Source organism: Gossypium hirsutum, chromosome D03, assembly GCF_007990345.1.
Source record: "Gossypium hirsutum isolate 1008001.06 chromosome D03, Gossypium_hirsutum_v2.1, whole genome shotgun sequence".
Lineage (NCBI taxonomy): Eukaryota > Viridiplantae > Streptophyta > Magnoliopsida > Malvales > Malvaceae > Gossypium > Gossypium hirsutum.
In genome coordinates this window covers 23,435,439-23,454,156 of record NC_053439.1, presented here as the reverse complement: position 1 = coordinate 23,454,156, position 18,718 = coordinate 23,435,439, and the positions used below count along the sequence as shown (strand labels likewise).

At 36.0% G+C, this 18,718-nt stretch overlaps 1 protein-coding gene across 1 annotated transcript; it reads left to right on the top strand.

Annotated features, from left to right (window-relative positions):
• Positions 1-11,896: 11,896 nt before the first annotated feature.
• Positions 11,897-12,742, top strand: LOC121215401 (uncharacterized). The gene is made up of 2 exons (XM_041089870.1): positions 11,897-12,191; positions 12,288-12,742. Exons 1-2 carry the CDS (start codon positions 11,897-11,899, stop codon positions 12,740-12,742), a joined length of 750 nt encoding a protein of 249 aa, XP_040945804.1.
• Positions 12,743-18,718: the final 5,976 nt, after the last annotated feature.

Sequence of the window (18,718 nt, the reverse complement as noted above, 5' to 3'; positions counted from 1 at the left end):
TAATTATGCAATTCACAAGTCTTAACAATTCAATGCCTCCTTTCAATTTCATTCAATTCACATACAATTCAATATCGATATTCACTTTATTTTTATTTACTAAACATATTATTCAAAATTCAACAATTGCTATTAATAAATTCAATACCAATACGTATTTACCATTCAATTCAATGTTTATCGATTATATTCAGGCATATGTCCAGTTTATACACAAGTCATTCATATATTTTCCTCCTCCTCCTCTCCATTCCACATCCTTAATGTATATAACACGCTTAAATAACATTATCCATATTTTCACTATTTACTTATATGTAAATTCAAAGCTATTTGTCTGAGTCAGAGTTACCAAATTATTCATATCTGGAGCTACGGAGACCCAAATTTCAATCCGTTAATTTTCCCTAAAACTAGACTCACATATCTTCTTACCATAAAATTTTCAGAATTTTGGATCTAGCCAATAAGTACAGTTTATTCTTTAAAGTTTCCCCTATTTCATTATTTGACTATTCTAAATCCTTTTCACTAAAAATGAATTATCTCATTGTACAGAATTCGAATGATATTTCTATTTGTTTCTCTGGAAAATAGACTCACTCAGAATTCTAAACATATAAATTTTAGCCCATAATTATTTTTGTACAATTTTTAACAATTTTCCAAAGTCAGAACAGAGGATTCTAAAATCATTCTGACACTGTCTCACTAAAATTCAAATATCTCATAATATAAAACTATTTTGCTTACTCTATTTCTTTTATATGAAAACAGACTCATTTAGCCTCAATTTCATATCTTTTTCAGCCTCTAATTCGATTTCTACCATTTTTTGGTGATTTTTAAAAGTCACACAATTGCTGCTGTCCAAAACTGTTTTGTTGTAAATTTTATTCTTTCATAATTTCACTTACTACATTTCATCTTACCGAAGGTTCGATTTAATATTGAGCACATTGTTCATAAATTTTCACACTTATATCTGCACTTATTTTTCGCATAGTCATATTAAATTACACTTAGTCAATTTCCCGTTTAACTCATCGGAATAATAACAGATACACACTGGCCTGCACACAGTCCGTACCACCAATAATAATAGATAGGCGGTGGCCTACACATAGTCTGTGCCACCAATAATAACAGATACACGGTGGATCGGCACATAGCACCACCCTTATAGTCAATGATACACAATGGATCAGCACATAACACCACTCGTATAATCAATGATACCCAGTGGATCAGCACATAGCACCACCCTTATAGTCAATGCCATTTGGTACACATAGTAGCCTTCACTTATTACTACAGATGTGACCACAACTCTCTCATTCGTATCTTTCTATTCCGAAGGTTCAACCGGGAATTCTCAGGTTTCAACATTTTACCGATCAAGATGAATTTATTGTCTCTCTTGATTTATAATAACACATTTAACTTATTTAATACTTCTATTATTCAATCTAGTCCAAAAATCACATTATGGAAAAATTACATTTTCTCCCCTAAAGTTTCAGAAAATTATGATTTTACCCCTAGGCTCGTAAAATAATTTTTATTCAATTTCCTTGAATTTCAGGCCTAGTAGAACCATTTCCATAACTATAGCAGTCCATAATTTTCACTTATTCACACACTTACACACATTTTATAACTTTTTACAAATTAGTCTTTTTATGCAATTTCATCAAAAATCACTTAGTAAAAGCTGCTTATCACACTCCAAACATTCATATTCTTCCATAAAACATCAAAATACATGCATTTCATCTATGGATAAATTTTTAAACACAAACCCTAGCTCAAAATAACGGTAAAAATAGATAAACCGAGCTACAAGGATCTCAAAAATGTAAAGAACATTAAAACGAGGCAAAGATGGACTTACTATGAAGCTTGGAAGCTTGAACAAAACCCTAGCCATGCCTTCCATGACATATTCAGCCATATGGAGAAGATGGACAAGAAATTTTGGCTTTTTTTTGTCTTTTAGTCCATTTAATTACCAATTTACCAAAATACCCCTAACTTAAAATATCCTATTTCACTTTCTCATGTCCATTTTTATCCATATAACCAATGGTCTAATGAACATTTAAGGACCCCCAATTTAAAATTTCATTACAATTGGACACCTCTAGCTTCAAGAACTCAAGGTTTGCACTATTTAAAATTTAGTCCTTTTGACTAAATTGAGTGCCCAAACGTCGAAATTTTCGAACGAAATTTTCACGGAATCATTCTGTGAAATTGTAGACCATAAAAATATAATAAAAAATAAAATTTTCCTCGTTAGATTTGTGGTCCCAAAACCACTGTTCCGACTATGCCCAAAATCAGGCTGTTACAACTCTCCCCTTTTAGGGATTTTCGTCCTCGAAAATCTTACCAGAAGAAGTTACTTCCAACTCTCATGAAACAATTTCACTAACTTTCTAGAATCACTAATCGATTTAATCCTGTATATCTCTTTCCAATAATATGTCTCTATATCATATTTTCTAAAATATAAAAATTTTTATTCCGACTATCTGTCTTCATACTCATGAATGCACATAATTTATTCTCTTAGCTGAGGACATGCTTAAATACATATAACTCATAAGGAAATAAAAATGAATATCTGGATAATTTCTTAGAGAAAACCAAAAGAGAACAATACTTACCAACTCTAGAATTTCAGCGTAGCAAAGATAATACACTTATTAAATATGCATATAAAACAGAACAATAACTGGTCATAAACCGACCAGACCAACTGGGCTTTCGTCTGTCATCATAGTTAGCTAACATTCTCATAACATAAGAATTCCATTAGGAATTGAACAATTATTCACATATCTCTGGGGATAAAATAATATACAGGATACCCAGAAAAAATCATCATATTCATTTCGACTGTAATCGTCACACATAGGCATCTTTACCACTTAATTATCATTTCTCTGACTAATTCTGTTATCACGAACCTCACATTATTCCATTCACTAATAAAAAACTCAATTCAGAAGAACTTCCAGTTAATACATACATTCTTTAGATATCATACCTGAATATTTTGTCTTATCGAATTTAACTTTTTCTTTAACCGTGGCATTACATAATCCGTATAATCTTTAAAACAATATGATATTTCTTTTAAAACTGATTTCATTTATTACACTATACTCAAATCTGTTTGCATTACTAATTATTTGACCACTGAACTCTTTAGTTCACACTTATGAGCTTATTCAACATGATTCTCGTAAAATTTTATCATAAATCAATACTGATAAGGGGGTGATGGTGAGGTCGTAAGGCCTCTAACTTACTCTCATAAATACATATATATGACTTGACATTCATCACTAATGTAATACCATAATAATAACATAGTTCATTCCAAGCAAATTCACACATCTATTTATTACCAATGTTTTCTGTCACCAACAATTTCACACAATGAATTTACTTACTCGAGCTTAATATTAATATCTAATTAAATTCCAACACTTAGCTTCCATTTTACTTACTGACATTTGTCAAATTAAAGAACGTCTTACGGGTTTAAGTACATTGTTCACTCGATGCCATAGTCCAACTATGGTCTTACATTCCATACTTTGCCATGGTCTAACCATGGTCTTTTCTGTTAATTCTTCATTGAACGATCATACTCATTTCCTGCACCCTACTCAATTTGATCTTCCAATTCAATTTTCATACTATTATAATATTCATGGTTCAATAATAAAAATATAAAACAAAACAACATATTATTTCTAATTTAACAATTAAACATAAGATTCTATCATATAAATATACTGATTACACTTATTCAAGCAAGTGTACATAAACACACATTTCGTCTATTTGTGTAAATTTGCTCACCATATTCACTTAATCAAATATGTTGAGCACATAACATCATATGCATGCCAAGCAAACACAGATGGGCTTATCACCATATAAACTTTCATTTTATTCTATGTTTCCACATTTCTTAACTCATGCTTATTTCACTTCGTACATTAACACATACTTATCATGAACTTCTATTCATACCTTTCTAAGTTTCGTTTCATCATAAACACATTTCAATCACCTCAATATAAATTTTTAGCATTATTGGAAACAACTTGGTTGAAAGTCATCCCTGTCTTAACAAAACAATTTCATTAGAGCCGGGAGATATTATTACATTATCACGAGTAATAATATGGCATGTATAGCTATACTCACATACACTACGTTAGTCCGAGAACCGACTAAATCGTTGCTCTGATACCACTAAATGTAACACTCCTTACCCGTAATTGATGCCAGAATAGAGTACGAGGCATTAGCAAAACACATACACTTATAAACGTATTAAACCGAGTCACAAAATTTCATTCAAAATTAAAAATTTCAAATTATTATCTTTGAGTCTCTAAATAGGACTTACGAGGTCCAATACATAATTATGCAATTCACAAGTCTTAACAATTCAATGCCTCCTTTCAATTTCATTCAATTCACATACAATTCAATATCGATATTCACTTTATTTTTATTTACTAAACATATTATTCAAAATTCAACAATTGCTATTAATAAATTCAATACCAATACGTATTTACCATTCAATTCAACGCTTATCGATTATATTCAAGCATATGTCCAGTTTATACACAAGTCATTCATATATTTTCCTCCTCCTCCTCCTCTCCATTCCACATCCTTAATGTATATAACACGCTTAAATAACATTATCCATATTTTCACTATTTACTTATATGTAAATTCAAAGCTATCTGTATGAGTCAGAGTTACTAAATTATTCATATCTGGAGCTACGGAGACCCAAATTTCAATCCGTTAATTTTCCCTAAAACTAGACTCACATATCTTCTTACCATAAAATTTTCAGAATTTTGGATTTAGCCAATAAGTACAGTTTATTCTTTAAAGTTTCCCCTATTTCATTATTTGACTATTCTAAATCCTTCTCACTAAAAATGAATTATCTCATTGTACAGAATTCGAATGATATTTCTATTTGTTTCTCTGGAAAATAGACTCACTCAGAATTCTAGACATATAAATTTTAGCCCATAATTATTTTTGTACAATTTTTAACAATTTTCCAAAGTCAGAACAGAGGATTCTAAAATCATTCTGACACTGTCTCACTAAAATTCAAATATCTCATAATATAAAACTATTTTGCTTACTCTATTTCTTTTATATGAAAACAGACTCATTCAGCCTCAATTTCATATCTTTTTCAGCCTCTAATTCGATTTCTACCATTTTTTGGTGATTTTTAAAAGTCACACAATTGCTGCTGTCCAAAACTGTTTTGTTGTAAATTTTATTCTTTCATAATTTCACTTACTACATTTCATCTTACCGAAGGTTCGATTAAATATTAGCACATTGTTCATAAATTTTCACACTTATATCTGCACTTATTTTTCGCGTAGTCATATTAAATTACACTTAGTCAATTTCCCGTTGAACTCATTGGAATAATAACAGATACACACTGGCCTGCACACAGTCCGTACCACCAATAATAATAGATAGGCGGTGGCCTACACATAGTCTGTGCCACCAATAATAACAGATACACGGTGGATCAGCACATAGCACCACCCTTATAGTCAATGATACACAATGGATCAGCACATAACACCACTCGTATAATCAATGATACCCAGTGGATCAGCACATAGCACCACCCTTATAGTCAATGCCATTTGGTACACATAGTAGCCTTCACTTATTACTACAGATGTGACCACAGCTCTCTCATTCGTATCTTTTCTATTCCGAAGGTTCAATCGGCAATTCTCAGGTTTCAACATTTTACCGATCAAGATCAATTTATTGTCTCTCTTGATTTATAATAACACATTTAACTTATTTAATACTTCTATTATTCAATCTAGTCCAAAAATCACATTATGGAAAAATTACATTTTCTCCCCTAATGTTTCACAAAATTATTATTTTACCCCTAGGCTCGTAAAATAATTTTTATTCAATTTCCTTGAATTTTAGGCCTAGTCGAACCATTTCCATAACTATAGCAGTCCATAATTTTCACTTATTCACACACTTACACACATTTTATAACTTTTTACAAATTAGTCTTTTTATGCAATTTCATCAAAAATCACTTAGTAAAAGCTGCTTATCACACTCCAAACATTCATATTCTTCCATAAAACATCAAAATACATGCATGTCATCTATGGATAAATTTTTAAACACAAACCCTAGTTCAAAATAACATAAGCCGAATTCCAAAATTGGGTACCCAAACCATCAGATTCCTTGATCCTCACCCATTATAGGCTCATGTGGATCAAAATGAACAGCTTCACTATCTTTAGGATCAAGTTGCAAGAAGGGATCACATCATGGGAGAAGCTGTGGTTCAGATTCAAGGGGTTGCTGAGCACCTGCAGACTTTGGCAGTACAAGCTGATGTACTAAGTGTGAAGTATGAATCGGAATCAGAACAGGGGGAAAAGTTGGCATCATTACTTAGGGAGATTAAAGTTCTAAGTGTTAGGGCAATGCCTTATTTATAGCCATTTTATGTAAAGAAATTTTTTCTCTAGTAAAGTTTTCTGAGTGGAATTGAATTACAATTAACGCCTTTTTTGCATTCACCTCATGCATCGCATCATATGCATTAGCATCGCATCATATGCATTAAAGACCTTTATTAAATCCTAATAAGTTAAAATCATTGCTCAATTAACCTGGAAACCAACCAACCAATCCAACACCGATACGGCACCCGAGCAAAGACAAATGATATGGATCAGAGATTAGAAAAGCTCGAACAGTACCAGAAGGAGATGCAAGACCGGCTTCAGCTACAAATGCAGGAGCGGTTAGGCAAGATGAAGTAAGAAATGTCTGAGAAGATGCGGGAATCTCAAGAGGATATAGCGGCAAAGTTAACCCGACTGATAACTAAGGGAGGTGACAAAGGAAAGGGCCCCATGGCAGATGTCGATGAGGGAAATGATGATGAACTTTTCTATCCTCCAGGTTTTACCCCTCCACATGAGCGAGCTCAAGCTGGATACCTGCGCAAATCTACTGTCACCATCATGCCTCAGCAATTTCGAGCTGGTGTTTCGAATCTCCAAACTGGGCCGGGTTTTAATCCCGAAAATAATCCTATTAACTCTGCCATTCCTGACTTTGATGAAGTGGTTGAGAAGGAAAGAGTGAAGGAGGAGTTACCGAGACAGTTAGAGGAGAGATGCAAGTGGCTTGAGGAGAAGTTCAAGGCGATGGAAGTTACTGAAAGTTATCGAGGCATTGACGCAAAAGAGCTGAGTTTAGTGCCAGACCTTGTACTTCCTCATAAATTTAAGATGCCTGAATTCGAGAAGTACAATGGGACGACTTGCCCAGAGGCTCATATCACCATGTTCTGCAGGCGAATGGCTGGATACGTTAATAATGACCAGCTATTAATACATTGCTTCCAAGACAGCCTTGCAGGGGCAGCATCCAAGTGGTACAATCAGTTGAGTCGTGCCATGATTGGTTCATGGAGGGACTTGGCGCAAGCATTCATGAAACAATAAAGTCATGTGACAGACATGGCTCTTGATAGAATCACCCTTCAGAACATGGAGAAGAAGTCGAGCGAAAGCTTTAGGCAGTACGCGCAGAGATGGAGGGAGGTCGCAGTCCAAGTTCAGCCACCGCTCCTGGAAAAGGAAATGACCATGTTGTTCATTAACACCCTGAAGGCACCGTTCATTACACATATGTTAGGAAGTGCCACAAAAAGCTTTCCTGACATAGTCATGAATGGCGAGATGATTGAGAACGCCATCAAGAGTGGGAAGATCGATGCTGGAGAGAGTAACAGAAGATCGGCTTTGAAGAGGAAGGAAAACGAGGTGAACAACACAAGGGTTACTCGAAGTCAGTAACAGTGAGTCAGCCGGGAAAGGTGGCTACCAACCAGCAAAGCTCGTCGAGACAAGAGGTCGGTACAAGGCGAAATACGGAGAGGCCTCAATTCACGCCAATTCCTATGTCGTACAGGGAATTATACCGAAACTTATTCGACGCACATGTAGTTTCCCCTTTCTATCTGAAGCCCTTACAGCCCCTGTACCCCAAATGGTACGATGTAAATGCATAGTGCGACTATCATGCGGGAATCACGGGGCATTCCATAGAAAACTGTACTGCCTTCAAGAAGTTGGTTGAAAGGCTCATTGGTATGGGTGTCGTTAAATTTGATGAAGCCACCAAAGCAGAAAATCCATTACCAAACCATACTGACAGCGGAATAAATATGATGGGCGAGGACAGAAAAATCAAGGCAGACATTGCGGACGTGAGGACTCCTTTGAGATGGGTCTGGAAAGAGATGGTGAAAAGGGGGCTAATTGCTTCAGAAGAAAGCTGTGAGAAGAGGAGGAATTACTGTGAGTTCCAATGTGAAATGGGGCATGAAATCCAAGAGTGTACGGAGTTCAGAGCCGTGGTACAGGGTATGATGGATAATAAGGAGCTGGAATTTTGTGAGAAAGTTCAGAGGGAGAATCATGTATGTACGTCAGAGTTGGCATTGGGAGTTCCAAAGGCTAACCATCCTGTGGTCATCATCACACGACCTAAGAATAGTGAGGTTGGAGCGCGAGTAGCACCAAAGGTTATCATTCAAAAACTGGCTGTGTTTGCATATAAGGATAACAGGAGGGTTCCTTGGAATTACAATTGTAATGTGACAATCCCGGGGAAGGAGGACGCAATTAATAAAGAGGTCCATGATGAAGAAGGGCATGACGAACAGATGAAAGTACGAGAGAGCCAATAAGAGAAGAAACTTCAGTTAAGAAGAATGTGGTTGAACCCGAATTGTTGGTCAATGAACCAATCAAAGAGGAGGAAGCTAGAGAGTTTTTGAAGTTCATAAAGCATAGCGAGTATAGCATTGTGGAACAGCTGCACAAACAACCAGCTCGCATATCTGTGCTAGCTTTACTCCTGAACTCGGAGGGACATCGGAATGCACTACTGAAGGTGCTAAATGAAACTTATGTGGCCGACGATATCTCTATTAACAAGTTGGATCGACTGGTCGGCAATATAAGCGCTGATAACTTTATTTCTTTCAGCGATGACGAAATACCACCTGGGGGTATGGGATCTACTAGAGCTTTACACATCACTGCAAGGTGTAAAGGGTGTATATTACCGGGAGTTCTGGTAGACAATGGATCAGCATTAAATGTATTACCCCTATTTACGCTCAACAGGCTACCGGTGAATTAGTTCGCATATGAAGTCGTGTCAGAACGTAGTTTGAGCATTTGATGGTACTGAAAGGAGGGTCATGGGAAGAATCGACATTCCCTTGTTAATTGGCCCAACTATTTATGAGGTGGACTTCTTAGTTATGGACATCAAGCCTTCTTACAGTTGCCTATTAGGAAGGCCGTGGATTCATTCAGTAGGTGTGGTACCGTCATCGTTACATCAAAAACTGAAGCTAGTGTCAGAAGGCCGGGTAGTAACGATAGATGCTGAGGAGGATATCATTGCATTTGTGACTAACGATGCACCTTATTTGGAGACGAGTGATGATGCAATCGAGTGCTCTTTCCGTTCCTTAGAGTTCGTAAATGCAACATTCATCTTTGAGGGAAACAAGATCCCTATGCCGAGAATATCAAAGACCACAGGGATGGGGCTGCAATTGACAGTTGGAAAAGGAGCTTTGCCAGGGAAAGGATTGGGGAGATATCTTCAGGGTCGAGTCGAGGTCCCAGTATTGAAGGGTAAGCATGATCGTTTTGGCTTAGGTTATAAGCCAGATTTTAAGCAAATGAGGATGGAGCGAGAGAAGAAACAAATAAGAAGAAGGGCTCGTTTGACAGGGGATGAAGTTGAATGGGAACCCATGACCTTTCCTCACCTATCCAAGACTTTTGTATCGGGAGGATTTGACTATCCAAAAATGCTAGGGGTCAGAAGTATTGGCACGGAGCTAGGGAGTATTCATGCCGTGTATGAAGAAGCGACGGGAGGAAGAACTTTGCCAGATATTCGTCCTTACGAATCGAAAAGGGAGCTAAATAACTGGACTGCAGAAGAAATACCTGTAGTTTTTAGGATTTCCTTAGAGTACTGCCCAGAACATCCTTATTGCTTTTTAGCCTAGAAGTGATAAGGATTCCTTTGTGAAATAGGCTCATGTCCAGAAAATCGTTATTTTAATAAAGTTCATGTTTGCAGTCATTTTTGGAGCAAATCTTTCTTTCCATAAGAGCAGTTATTTTAAGTTTCTCTTAAATTACACTTGCATTTCATTCATGACCATATTGCACCAAAAAAATTCCTGAATCCATATTGTTTTTCATACCTATAACAGGTCCCATGATATCAACGATGCGAATGTCACCCTTACAAATTTAGAGTCTCCTTTTGAACGAAACATGTGTTTAGAGGGATCGCATGATTTTGAAGACAACGAAGATTGTGGTTTATCTCCTGACTTGTTGAAGATGGTAGAAAGGGCCGAGAAGCAAATCCTACCTCACGGAGAATCAATAGAAATTGTGAGCTTAGAGGAAGGTAAAGAGGTGAAGATCGGATCGGATATCACTGCAAAGACAAGACAGGACCTCATCGAATTACTCTGAGAGTTCAAGGACGTGTTTGCATGGTCATACCAGGATATGCCGGGGTTGAGTACCGACATTGTAGTCCACCGTCTCCCTATAAGAGAAGATTGCAAGCCAGTGCAGCAAAAGCTCAGAAGGATGAGGCCTGATATCGTGTTGAAGATAAAGGAGGAGGTCCAAAAGCAGTTTGATGCCGGATTTTTGCAAGAAATCAAGTATTCTGAGTGGGTGGCTAACATCGTACCAGTTTCAAAGAAAGATGGAAAAGTACGAATGTGTGTGGATTACCGGGATTTGAACAGAGCTAGTCCAAAGGATAACTTCCCATTGCCCCACATCGACACATTGGTAGACAATACTGCGGGCTTTTCATTGTTTTCCTTCATGGATGGTTTTTCTGGGTATAATCAGATAAAGATGCATCCTGAAGACATGAGAAAGACTACGTTCATTACGTTATGGGGAACGTTTTGTTATAAAGTGATGCCGTTTGGATTGAAGAATGCAGGAGCGACATACCAAAGAGCCATGGTAGCCTTGTTCCATGACATGATGCACAGGGAAATCGAGGTTTACGTTGATGATATGATCGCAAAATCTAGAGCGGAGAAGGAGCATGTGCAGGTCTTGAGAAAGTTATTCTTAAGATTTAGAAAGTTCCAGCTCAAGCTTAACCCATGAAGTGCACTTTTGGGGCTAGGTCAGGAAAACTACTAGGCTTCATAGTCAGTGAAAAGGGAATCGAGGTTGACCCAGACAAAGTCAAGGCAATACGAGACCTACCTCCACCTCGTACTCAGAAGGAAGTTAGAGGTTTCCTTGGAAGACTGAATTACATCGCTAGGTTCATTTCACAACTAACTGAGAAATGTGACCCTATATTTCGTCTTCTGAAGAAACATAATCCTGGTACTTGGGATGAGGAATGCGAAGAAGCCTTTAACAAAGTGAAGCAGTATTTGTCTAATACTCCAGTGCTGTCACCACCTAGCCCGGATAGGCCGCTGATATTGTATCTGACAGTGTTTGATAATTCCATGGGGTGCGTGCTAGGTCAGCATGATGAAACGGGAAGGAAGGAAAGGGCGATATATTATCTTAGCAAGAAATTCACTGACTTTGAAATGAGATATTCACCTATTGAAAAGCTGTGTTGTGCCTTGATTTGGACAACCCGAAGATTAAGGCAGTACATGTTATACCATACGACCTGACTAATTTCAAAGTTAGACCCGCTAAAGTATATGATGGAGTCAACTGCTTTGAATGGGAGGATGACCCGTTGGCAGATATTACTGTCTGAATTTGATATTGTTTATGTGAGCCAGAAAGCTGTGAAAGGGAGTGCAATTGCTGACTTTTTGGCCAGTAGAGCTTTGGAGGACTACGAGCCGTTGAGTTTTGATTTTCTAAATGAAGACTTGATGTGTATAGCGGCTACTGAAGAAAGTCTACAAGAAGGTCATGGTTGGAGGTTAAACTTTGATGGAGCCTCGAATGCTGTGGGCAATGGAATTGGGGCAGTTCTAGTGTCCCCGAATGGTGATCATTATCCTTTCACTTGCAAATTGGATTTTGATTGTACAAACAACATGGCAGAATACGAAGCATGCATCATGGGTATTCGTGCAACTATAGAGCGAGGAGTCAAAGTGCTAGAGGTCTATGGAGATTCAGCATTGGTGATATATCAGCTCAAGGGTGAATGGGAAACGAGAGATCCCAAGTTAATCAGTTATCGAAAGTTGGTCCTTGAATTGATTAAGGAGTTTGAGGACATCACTTTTTGCTATCTCCCTCGAGATGAGAACCAGATGGCTGATGCACTAGTTACTTTAGCCTCCATGATCAAGGTGAATAGACATGAGGATATGAAGCCTATCCAAATGAGTATCTACAAAGACCCGGCTCACTATTACAATATTGAAGAAGGAGAAATCGATGATAGTCCTTGGTATCAAGATATACTACGATATGTAAAAAATCATGAGTATCCTGGCCAGGCAACAGAGAATGAAAAGAGAACTCTGAGAAGACTAGCTATTGATTACGTCTTAGATGGGGAGATCTTATACAAAAGGGGAAAAGATTAGGTCCTGTTAAGATGTGTGGACGCCGTGGAAGCAAAGAAAATTCTGGAGGAGGTCCACGAAGGAATCTGTGGAACGCATGCCAGTGGGTTCACAATGGCTAGACAGATTATGAGATTCGGGTATTATTGGGCCACCATGGAAGGGGATTGCATCAATTATTACAAAAAGTGCCATAAATGTCAAATCTATGGTGATAAAATGCATGCACCTCCTTCGCCTCTGCATGTCATGACTTCTCCGTGGCCATTCTCCATGTGGGGTATGGACGTCATCGAGCCAATATCGCCGAAGGCCTCAAATGGGCACTGTTTCATATTTGTGGTTATTGACTACTTCACCAAATGGGTAGAAGCTGCTTCGTATGCTAATGTTACAAAGTCATCAGTTAGCAAGTTCTTGAAGAAAGAGATCATTTGCCGATATGGAATGCCTGAAAGAATCATATCTGACAATGCATTGAACTTGAACAATAGCTCAATAGCAGAAGTTTGCAGTCAATTCAAGATTACACATCACAATTCATCGCCGTATCACCCAAAAATGAATGGTGCAGTGGAAGCGGCCAATAAAAATATGAAGAATATTGTGGGGAAGATGACTGGGACCTACAGGGATTGGCACGAGAAGTTACCGTTTGCCCTCTTTGCTTATCGAACGTCAATCAGGACCTCTACTGGGGCAACGCCTTTCTCCCTAGTTTACGGTATAGAGGCAGTCAAAGGGGATTTGAGTTGAAAACCCGAAAAGAGCGGCTTAAATTTTGATTGGCACGTGGTAGTCCTGCTGTACCTAAATCGACAGAAAGGAATAGACGACATCTTGGAGCATCAACAAAGTATTGTGAAACTCCTAGACACGTGTTGAGTTTGGAAGGGTTTTTCAGAAAGTTGTATAGAGAAATTCATGCAAAGATATCTGGGGCACTGGTTCATAGTATTTGTATTGAATTTGTTGTTTCTAAAAAACTTCATTCTTTTTCAATATAAGTGTTTCAAATCAATTTCTCTTTTAGACCTCTATTATTGACATTTCATTGTGAGCTATGCTCCCAAATTAATTTTGTTTTATTCATCGTTATGATCTTTTCGCAAGCATGTTGCATTAGAGTGGCGATTAATGGACTAGTAAAACTTTCACAAGGGAAGTTTTTCATATTACTCTAAGAAATCTCTAAATAATACAGGAACCTGAAGCAGGACTATTGTTTAGACCTCACTAGGTTAGGAGGGTGGATACGTCTAAGAAAGAGCCCGGATTAAGAGTTTTCGAGTTTGGTCGAAGTGTTGTCGTCACAAAAGAGAGACCTTAAGGAATAATGGGCAATAACAATTTTGATATTAATGAATCATTTCCATGACATAGCATTCAAATGTCATTCATACAAGTTTAGTTAGGGGCATTTGATTCATTTTGATCATGACATCCTAAATCACTAGGCATAATTAGGTTCATAAAATGAATCATACAGGTCATGTTCCACAGATAGCAGATCGGTGAAATTATAAAACCTCGTCTCCTTGAGCAACAGTGGAGCAGGTTGAAAAAAGGAACTGATCTTGTCTTCATGTATTGGCATGATGTAGATCAAAGACGACAGATCTTGTCTCCCCATACTGGTGGTGGAGTAGATCGAAACTAACAGATCTTGTCTTCATATACTGGCGTGAAGTAGATCAAAGATAGCAGATCTTGTCTTCCCATACTGGTGGCGAAGTAGATCAAAGATACAAGTCTTATCTCCTTGAAATTGCAGTGGAGTAGACAGAAGAAAATAATCCTATCTCCTTGAAGTTGCAATGGAGTGGATTAAAACCGCAGATCTCGTCTCTCTGAAGTTGAAGTAGAGCAGATCGCGTCAGATTTATCTCAAAGTTATAGCAGAACAAATTGAAGTTGCAGGTCTTATCTCCCTGAAGTTGCAGTGGAGCAGATTAAAGATGGCAAATTTTGTTCTTTTTGAGAAGCTACAACATACGAATTCTATCTCCCTGACATTGCAGCGGAGTAGATAGAAACACCAATTCCTATACTTCTGGAAAAATAGATAAACCGAGCTACAAGGATCTCAAAAATGTAAAGAACATTAAAACGAGGCAAAGATGGACTTACTATGAAGCTTGGAAGCTTGAACAAAACCCTAGCCATGGCTTCCATGACATATTCAGCCATATGGAGAAGATGGACAAGAAATTTTGGTTTTTATTTTGTCTTTTAGTCCATTTAATTACCAATTTACCAAAATACCCCTAACTTAAAAATATCCTATTTCACTTTTCTCATGTCCATTTTTATCCATATAACCAATGGTCTAATGAACATTTAAGGACCTCCAATTTAAAATTTCATTACAATTGGACACCTCTAGCTTCAAGAACTCAAGCTTTACACTATTTAAAATTTAGTCCTTTTGACTAAATTGAGTGCCCAAACGTCAAAATTTTCGAACAAAATTTTCACGGAATCATTCTGTGAAATTGTAGACCATAAAAATATAATAAAAAATAAAATTTTCCTCGTTAGATTTGTGGTCCCAAAACCACTGTTCCGACTATGCCCAAAATCAGGCTGTTACAACTCTCCCCTTTTAGGGATTTTCGTCCCCGAAAATCTTACCAGAAGAAGTTACTTCCAACTCTCATGAAACAATTTCACTAACTTTCTAGAATCACTAATCGATTTAATCCTGTATATCTCTTTCCAATAATATGTCTCTATATCATATTTTCTAAAATATAGAATTTTTTATTCCGACTATCTGTCTTCATACTCATGAATGCACATAATTTATTCTCTTAGCTGAGGACATGCTTAAATACATATAACTCATAAGGAAATAAAAATGAATATCTGGATAATTTCTCAGAGAAAACCAAAAGAGAACAATACTTACCAACTTTAGAATTTCATCGTAGCAAAGATAATACACTTATTAAATATGCATATAAAACAGAACAATAACTGGTCATAAACCGACCAGACCAACAGGGCTTTCGTCTGTCATCATAGTTAGCTAACATTCTCATAACATAAGAATTCCATTAGAAACTGAACAATTATTCACATATCTCTGGGGATAAAATAATATACAGGATACCCAGAAAAAAATCATCATGTTCATTTCGACTGTAATCGTCACACATAGGCATCTTTACCACTTAATTATCATTTCTCTGACTAATTCTGTTATCACGAACCTCACATTATTCCATTCACTAATAAAAAACTCAATTCATAAGAACTTGCAGTTAATACATACATTCTTTAGATATCATACCTGAATATTTTGTCTTATCGAATTTAACTTTTTCTTTAACCGTGGCATTACATAATCCGTATAATCTTTAAAACAATATGATATTTCTTTTAAAACTGATTTCATTTATTACACTATACTCAACTCTGTTTGCATTACTAATTATTTGACCACTGAACTCTTTAGTTCACACTTATGAGCTTATTCAACATGATTCTCGTAAAATTTTATCATAAATCAATACTGATAAGGGGGTATGGTGAGGTCGTAAGGCCTCTAACTTACTCTCATAAATACATATATATGACTTAACATTCATCACTAATGTAATACCATTATAATAACATAGTTCATTCCAAGCAAATTCACACATCTATTTATTACCAATATTTTCTGTCACCAACAATTTAACACAATGAATTTACTTACTCGAGCTTAATATTAATATCTAATTAAATTCCAACACTTAGCTTCCATTTTACTTACTGACATTTGTCAAATTAAAGAACGTCTTACGGGTTTAAGTACATCGTTCACTCGATGCTATAGTCCAACTATGGTCTTACATTCCATACTTTGCCATGGTCAAACCATGGTCTTTTCTGTCAATTCTTCATTGAACAATCATACTCGTTTCCTGCATTCTACTCAATTTGATCTTCCAATTCAATTTTCATATTATTATAATATTCATGGTTCAATAATAAAAATATAAAACAAAACAACATATTATTTCTAATTTAACAATTAAACATAAGATTCTATCATATAAATATACTGATTACACTTATTCAAGCAAGTGTACATAAACACACATTTCGTCTATTTGTGTAAATTTGCTTACCATATTCACTTAATCAACTATGTTGAGCACATAACATCATATGCATGCCAAGCAAACACGGATGGGCTTATCACCATATAAACTTTCATTTTATTCTATGTTTCCACATTTCTCAACTCATCCTTATTTCACTTCGTACATTAACACATACTTATCATGAACTTCTATTCATACATTTCTAAGTTTCATTTCATCATAAACACATTTCAATCACCTCAATATAAATTTTCAGTATTATTGGAAACAACTTGGTTGAAAGTCACCTCTGTCTTAACAAAACAATTTCATTAGAGCCGGGAGATATTATTATATTATCACGAGTAGTAATATGGCATGTATAGCTAGACTCACATACACTACGTTAGTCCGAGAATCGACTAAACCGTTGCTCTGATACCACTAAATGTAACACTCCTTACCCGTATTCGATGCCAGAATAGGGTACGAGGCATTAGCAAAACACATACACTTATAAACGTATTAAACCGAGTCACAAAATTTCATTCAAAATTAAAACTTTCAAATTATTATCTTTGAGTCTCTAAATAGGACTTACAAGGTCCAATACATAAGTATGCAATTCACAAGTCTTAACAATTCAATGCCTCCTTTCAATTTCATTCAATTCACATACAATTCAATATCAATATTCACTTTATTTTTATTTACTAAACATATTATTCAAAATTCAACAATTGCTATTAATAAATCCAATACCAATACGTATTTACCATTCAATTCAATGTTTATCGATTATATTCAGGCATATGTCCAGTTTATACAAAAGTCATTTATATATTTTCCTCCTCCTCCTCTCCATTCCACATCCTTAATGTATATAACATGCTTAAATAACATTATCCATATTTTCACTATTTACTTATATGTAAATTCAAAGCTATCTGTCTGAGTCAGAGTTACTAAATTATTCATATCTGGAGCTACGGAGACCCAAATTTTAATCCGTTAATTTTCCCTAAAACTAGAGTCACATATCTTCTTACCATAAAATTTTTAGAATTTTGGATTTAGCCAATAAGTACAGTTTATTCTTTAAAATTTCCCCTATTTCATTATTTGACTATTCTAAATCCTTTTCACTAAAAATGAATTATCTCATTGTACAGAATTCGAAATATATTTCTATTTATTTCTCTGGAAAATAGACTCACTCAGAATTCTAGACATATAAATTTTAGCCCATAATTATTTTTGTACAATTTTTAACAATTTTCCAAATTCAGAATAGAGGATTCTAAAATCATTTTGACACTGTCTCACTAAAATTCAAAGATCTCATAATATAAAACTATTTTGCTTACTTTATTTCTTTTATATGAAAACAGACTCATTCAGCCTCAATTTCATATCTTATTCAGCCTCTAATTCGATTTCTACCATTTTTGGTGATTTTTCAAAGTCACACAATTGCTGCTGTCCAAAACTGTTTTGTTTAAAATTTTATTCTTTCGTAATTTCACTTACTACATTTCATCTTACCGAAGGTTCGATTAAATATTGGGCACATTGTTCATAAATTTTCACACTTATATCTGCACTTATTTTTTGCATAGTCATATTCAATTACACTTAGTCAATTTCTCGTTGAACTCATCGGAATAATAACAGATACACGGTGGCCTGCACACAGTCCGTACCACCAATAATAATAGATAGGCGGTGGCCTACACATAGTCCGTGCCACCAATAATAACAGATACACGGTGGATCAGCACATAGCACCACCCTTATAGTTAATGATACACAATAGATCAGCACATAACACCACTCGTATAATCAATGATACCCAGTGGATCAGCACATAGCACCACCCTTATAGTCAATGCCATTTGGTACACATAGTAGCCTTCACTTATTA